Source organism: Trachurus japonicus, unplaced genomic scaffold, assembly GCF_045865225.1.
Source record: "Trachurus japonicus isolate A0001 unplaced genomic scaffold, Traja_1.0 AP030247.1".
In the NCBI taxonomy this organism is placed as follows: Eukaryota; Metazoa; Chordata; class Actinopteri; order Carangiformes; family Carangidae; genus Trachurus; species Trachurus japonicus.
The window spans coordinates 1-6,083 of NW_028220380.1; the positions used below are offsets into that span (position 1 = coordinate 1).

General features: G+C 45.5%; 1 protein-coding gene and 1 long non-coding RNA gene across 3 annotated transcripts; one reads left to right on the forward strand and one right to left on the reverse strand.

Moving 5' to 3' along the window:
- The first annotated feature begins 51 nt into the window (after window positions 1–51).
- LOC146960548 (uncharacterized) lies at window positions 52–1,171 on the forward strand. Of its 2 annotated transcripts, XR_015035417.1 has the most exons (4): window positions 82–152; window positions 254–362; window positions 469–537; window positions 1,101–1,171. It is a non-coding gene; the product is annotated as an uncharacterized LOC146960548 (long non-coding RNA). The 2 variants fall into 2 exon arrangements; XR_015035416.1 differs by having other exon boundaries at window positions 52–362.
- A 360-nt stretch (window positions 1,172–1,531) lies between these two features.
- Window positions 1,532–2,750, reverse strand: LOC146960549 (SH2 domain-containing protein 3C-like). The gene is made up of 4 exons (XM_085772286.1): window positions 2,638–2,750; window positions 1,930–2,101; window positions 1,725–1,836; window positions 1,532–1,545 (listed from the first exon to the last, which is right to left on the reverse strand). Exons 1-4 carry the CDS (start codon window positions 2,712–2,714, stop codon window positions 1,532–1,534), a joined length of 375 nt encoding a protein of 124 aa, XP_085628412.1. The 5' UTR covers window positions 2,715–2,750.
- Between the last annotated feature and the right edge of the window lie 3,333 nt (window positions 2,751–6,083).

The window sequence follows — 6,083 nt, forward strand, 5'->3', positions numbered from 1 at the left end:
GTGTAGCCGCTGGAGGGAGGCGGGGTTATAAATTCGGACAGGCAGATTTAAGGAGGCCCTAATCAGGCAGAAAGGCAGCTGTCTGTCTGAAGTCCTCACCGGCTGATTTGCTGCAGGCTGGTGAGGAGGATTGTGTGAGGGCACTGCCGATCGTAAGTTTTTAGAGTTTTCAGACCATACTGAGAATTGGCAAATTGTGAATATATGTAGAGGCACACGACATTAGTACATTTGTGTGGTTGTGTGTTTCAAGTTGTTAGGTGCCGTTCCTGTATGTTAAACTGCACAACAAGTGCCCAGCGCATACACTGAAACACGGAGCAGGTTGGGCTCCTGGGTAGGAATGAGCTGGTGAACAGGAGGTATGTTGATTTCTAGGCATAATAAAGTGTCCACTGTTTCCCCAGCATATGTGTGTGTGAATATGTTGATGCTGACCATATTGCATTTTTGTTGTCACTGAAACAGTTACAGGAGGGAAGCGAGCCAACAAGGGTCGGTCAGATCAGTGTGTGTGCACCCTGTGACAGTCGTATGGTAACATAATTAATTTTATTCCATGTGTTGTCTGTATTGTAATATTGCATGATGGATGTTTTATAGCTTGTATGTTGCATGGCTTGCTTGCTAAATGTTTGTTTGTGAGCAGTATTTGTTTTGTGTTGTAGGTGCATGAGGAGCAGCTGTGCATGGCCTGACTGCTGTTCCTTTTTCCCCTTCTTTGTGGTTTGGTTGATGTGTTCAGTTGAGCAGCTACCGCGGAGCAGGATTGTGCTCCTTGATGGCCTCGTGTTAAGTTACACAGAGCGGAGCTGTTCAGCTGAGCCGTCATTTATTTTGTTTGTTTGTTTTTGTTTTGTTTTGTTTGTTTTACCACTCTCCCACCTATTGACCATGTTAAGTCGGCTTCCATCTCCAAGTGTGCTCAGTCTGCCTTAACTCGAGGGGCTTAGGGGTTTGCTGTGTATACCGGCAGGAGTTGCATTTGAGCGTGTGCAGTGTCTGGTTGCTCTATAGAGGTGCCGTGTTATAGTAACTGCCAGGTGCGTGTGTGTAATGTTATAAATCACTGTTTTGTCTATCCCCTCTCTCACTCGCAGTAAGCCCGAGGGAGCCAGGCCGGCTGTATCCTGATCATTAGAGGAGATGTTTTAATCATTATTGCTCCTTTTACATGTGCCAATAAATAAATAGATTTGAATATAACTTTTGTATAAATAAAGAAACAAGTGTTGTTTTAAAACTTTATACTGGAGTTCTGGCTCATCTTTGAACCAAGGGTAACATAAGAAACAAATGCACACCGTAATTCTTGTAGAGGTGCTGGCGATGGAATATGTAAGGAAGGAAAGAGAAACATGGCGTTTCTCTGTCCTTCCTTGCAGAACATATTGATGGAATCAGTTACAGACGTATCTGAATGCACCGTTTTATCCGTTAGTGCCATTATCCAGAACTAAAAAGAACAACATTTTACCATAAACTGGCCACGACCAGGTGCTCCTCACAAGATTTCTGAGTCAAAAGAAAACTAAGAAGAGCTACCTAAGAGCCAAAGATCACTGACAGAGAGCTTTAGAGAGACCTGCAATTAGCAGGTAGTTATATAAAAACAAAACAATGAGTAATGCATTTAACCACCATGGCCTCTATGCATGCTCACCATGTAAATACTTATTTTCCCCACTGTATATACTTATGATTACTGCTCACTAGAATCTCACCTTTGCCATCGTTCATATTCTTCATAAAAGGTTTGAGTTTCTTCTCGTATAAAATAGCGCCCTCTGTATGTCTCTGCCGTAACGTCACCCACGTCTGCTCCAGGCGGGAAATCTAACACAATTAAAGATTAAAAAAACACATTTTAAGAATACAGCTGAGTTTTTGGGCTCATGATAGTGACTTGGTATCGTATCTGCCTCTTACCTGCGGCAGCTCCAGAGCTCTCATCACGGCAGCGAAGCCAAACATGTTGCCCAGGTTGCTCTTCAGCTCGGCCGCCAACTGGATGGTCTTATGGAGCAGAGCCGCCCTCTCCTCCGTGCTTCCTGTACAGCCCAACAGGTCCACCGCCATCATGATAGACATGGTGTAGAACCTAAGAGAGGAAGAGGAGCACGCAATTCAGTAAAACTCAATAAAAGGTTCATTACAGCAGTTGACAGGGAAAATGGGAATGTTGAGTCAAAGCCACTCTGGAAACTCACACTGTGACAGAGCTTCTAGATGCTGATGAAATATAGATTATTTCAAGTACTCTGTTGAATAATTTTACAAAAAGGTTCTTTGGAAACTTTAGCAAAGTTAAGAAAGAAAGTTGTAATGCACAGTTTGATTCCTCACATTTAGTTTTTATTAAGTTGGCTTCAGTAACATGCTGAGAGCATGTTGAGAAGTATCTATCACTGTGTATACCCAACCAGAGGAGGGGAAAAAGGAGGTGAAACTGAGGATGAGAAGAAGAGGAACGATGATGAGAGATTTAGGGGGTGGAGATAAAGAACTGCAGAGTGAAGAGAGGAGATGAGAGGGCGGACAGAAGCTGAAGAGCAGCGGTGATCAATATTTGAATTAATGAAGGAGGTCGTTGTGTGATGCACAGAGGAAGACAGTGAGAAACAAATGTGTTGGTACCTCTCCAGTAGGTCAAGTCTCAGCTGGTGTCCATGTGGAAGTGTCAGTAACTCCAGCCCTGAAGACACTCCCATCATTCTTTGCGTCTCTGCAGTTACACCCAGTATTCTAGCCACCTGGTCCAAGAATCAGAAACATTAATTATATATGAGCTGTGTGTGTCTGTTTGCCTGCATGCCTGCTTATAATTATGCACAACTTTGTATGCATGTGTGAGAGACCCATTGCTGTTAGAGGGGACTCCATGATTTTCTTTTAATTTTCTGTGAATGTAGCCTATTATTTGTATAAACATGGTTAAACTGATGCTGAGTTAAGAGCAGTTGGGAAATAGAATGTTCACCAACAGGTAGCGCGTGTAATTGTCATGGTTACGAGTGTTCTTTTTGTTGTTGCTATGGTAGTTCCTGTGAGACGGGAGAGCGAAAAAGAGAAAGAAACTTTGTAACGCCGTAGTTTGTGAGACGGAAACAAGAAAGTTACATGATAGCGCAGCGGTTGTGTGAAGAGAATAAACGGACCAGACGTGAGACCGAATCCGTGAGTCTGCCTGTTTATGACTGCTGCAACATATTTTGGCGAGCCAACCCAGGGGAAAAGTTGACCGAGGAAGAAGCTTTTCTCCGAGAAAAACCTAGACCAACGGACAACAACGGCCGAGAAAAAAACAACCGTTGTGATGGATTTGGAGATATTAATCGACCGTGCAAGCGCCAAGCTCAATCAGCTGAGCCGGGACGGAGTTATGGAGGTCTGTAAATATTTAAAATGTTTTGAAACAGATGAAACAGCTGCTACCAAGAGCAGACGAAGACTAGTGAACACCGTGGAATCAGAGCTGGACAACATTGAAGAGAACATGGACGTTGACGACGCGGTGAACACCGTAACATTACTGTTAACGTTCATGGAGAGCGGAAGCGGCGACGCGGCGGAGCGGCAGTCCGACCGGGCGGCAGAGAGGGGAGAGAAGTGTGTGGAGCTGCAGCAGGCCCGCACCGCTGTTGATGAAGACATCAGAGACGTCGGTGAACAATTAAAGATTTCCGACGTGACCACCGTCAACACCGTCCAACCACAGTCTCCTGCGAAGGTGCCAGAGGTGACCATCCGGAGGGAGTTCCGCATCTGTGGCCAGATCGGCGAGGGAGGACAGCGGGAGAAGCTGTCTTTCATCAACCTCATGCACCAGATGGAGAGCGGGCTTCGCAAGGGTCACAGTGAGTCAGACGTCATCGAGGCTGTGATTAGAGCCATCAGCCCAGGCTTGAAGCTCCGTGACATGCTGGAAATTAAGACTGACCTGACCCTGCCTCAGCTTAAAATTATATTAAAGGGGCATTACAAAGAAGATGACACATCAGATCTATACCAAAAGCTGGTCAATATCTCCCAGGGACCAAGAGAGTCAGCACAAGACTTTTTGTTCAGTGCCATTGAACTTAAAGACAGACTCCTGTATGCAGCCAAGGTAGGAGAGACTGAGGAACACTACAACGCAACCCTGGTCAAAAAGAAGTTCCTGAGGTCAGTGGAGACTGGACTGCTGAATGACAATATAAAGTTTCAGATCAAGCCACTTCTGGATAATCTGAATGTGACTGATGAGGCCTTAATTGAAAAAGTGACTGAGGCAGCAAACCTTGAATCTGAGAGACTCAACAAGTTGTCGAGAGCTGGTACTAAGCCACCAAGAGTGAATGAGCTGCAGACCATCGGTGATGCTGTTAACAGTTCACGGAGCTCCTTCACCTGCCCTAAACCATCCGAGAAGAGCACAAAAGGCCCTTCCAAGAAGAAGTTAAAGCCAGTCCAGTTCCCACCTCAGCCTGAGATGCATAAGCTGGTAAACGAGCTTCAAACAGAAGTAGCGGAGATGAAATGGATGATGCTCGCTTCTATGGGCACTGGGAGACCACCGCCTTCAAAGCAGACCGCAGAGGACATCCGAGGAAGAGGTTGCAGAGCCTGCCAGGACAATGGCGAGGGAGCCAGCTGCTGCCATTGCTTCAAGTGTGGTCAGCCAGGCCACACCTCCAGGGGATGCAGAGCTCCGCAGGTGCAGGGAAACTTCGGAGGGTTACTGCCAAGGGACCAGCAGTGACCCAGCATCAACCACCAGAGTCCCGCCGCTGCCACCACTGCCTTCAGGAAGAGGACGCCGAAAGAATGTTCCAGTCCTGCACAGGTGAAGAGTCTGATGATGATTTTCCAGCAGTGACATTCACTTGGCATGCGGTTGAACCCCAGAGTTCACCTGCACTCAACCCCACTGCTGCAGAGTTTCACCCAGAAGCTGGAAAGGCTGATGCAGAACGGGGTGAGGTGTTTCCAGGTGTTGGGGAGGGACATGAGCACAGAGCACACACAACTGAGGCTGAGAACATTGCAGAGGATGTGGTTGTTGCAGACGCAGTGGCCTCAGAAGATGAAACCCTGGAGGTCCAGCATCGGGAGCCTTATCCAAGAAGACAGCGGAGGCAGCCTCAGACTTTGACTTATGAGAGACTCGGCCAGCCAAGTTCTAGATCAGTCTCTACAAGAGAAATATCTGTTGGAGGTTACTAGCGGCCGTAGATCAGTAAAGAGAAACAGATATAGTTAAGAGACCAGATGTGGAAAAAAAATGTATTAATTGTGTTTGTTTTGTATATGGAGAATGGCTAAATGCTTTAAAATGTTAAAGGTCCAGTAAGAGAGTTATAGCCTACCTAAGAGCTTTCTGTGAATGTGATGTTAGAGAACACAGATACTGTTGGCCAAGTTTGTGTTCATTGTGTCTTGAGTTTTAGGACTGCTAAAAGACTAAGAGATCCATTCAAAGATGTGCTAGGAATTCATGGCATCGTAATGTACATTAAGAATGTAAGTGTTTGGGTAGTAAGACTGATAACATTAGGAGCAGACATGACTGCAGTGCACGGTAGTCTGAGTGTCTCATGAACCAATGGTTATAGCCTAAATGTTAGACTGTTAACATGCCCATTCCATTTCATTACTTTCCATGTATTCATGTGTTGGTGAAAAGGTGTAACAAAATGTCGGGACGCCATCTTTTTAAAGTGGGGGTGAGTGTGAGAGACCCATTGCTGTTAGAGGGGACTCCATGATTTTCTTTTAATTTTCTGTGAATGTAGCCTATTATTTGTATAAACATGGTTAAACTGATGCTGAGTTAAGAGCAGTTGGGAAATAGAATGTTCACCAACAGGTAGCGCGTGTAATTGTCATGGTTACGAGTGTTCTTTTTGTTGTTGCTATGGTAGTTCCTGTGAGACGGGAGAGCGAAAAAGAGAAAGAAACTTTGTAACGCCGTAGTTTGTGAGACGGAAACAAGAAAGTTACATGATAGCGCAGCGGTTGTGTGAAGAGAATAAACGGACCAGACGTGAGACCGAATCCGTGAGTCTGCCTGTTTATGACTGCTGCAACACATGTATGAACAT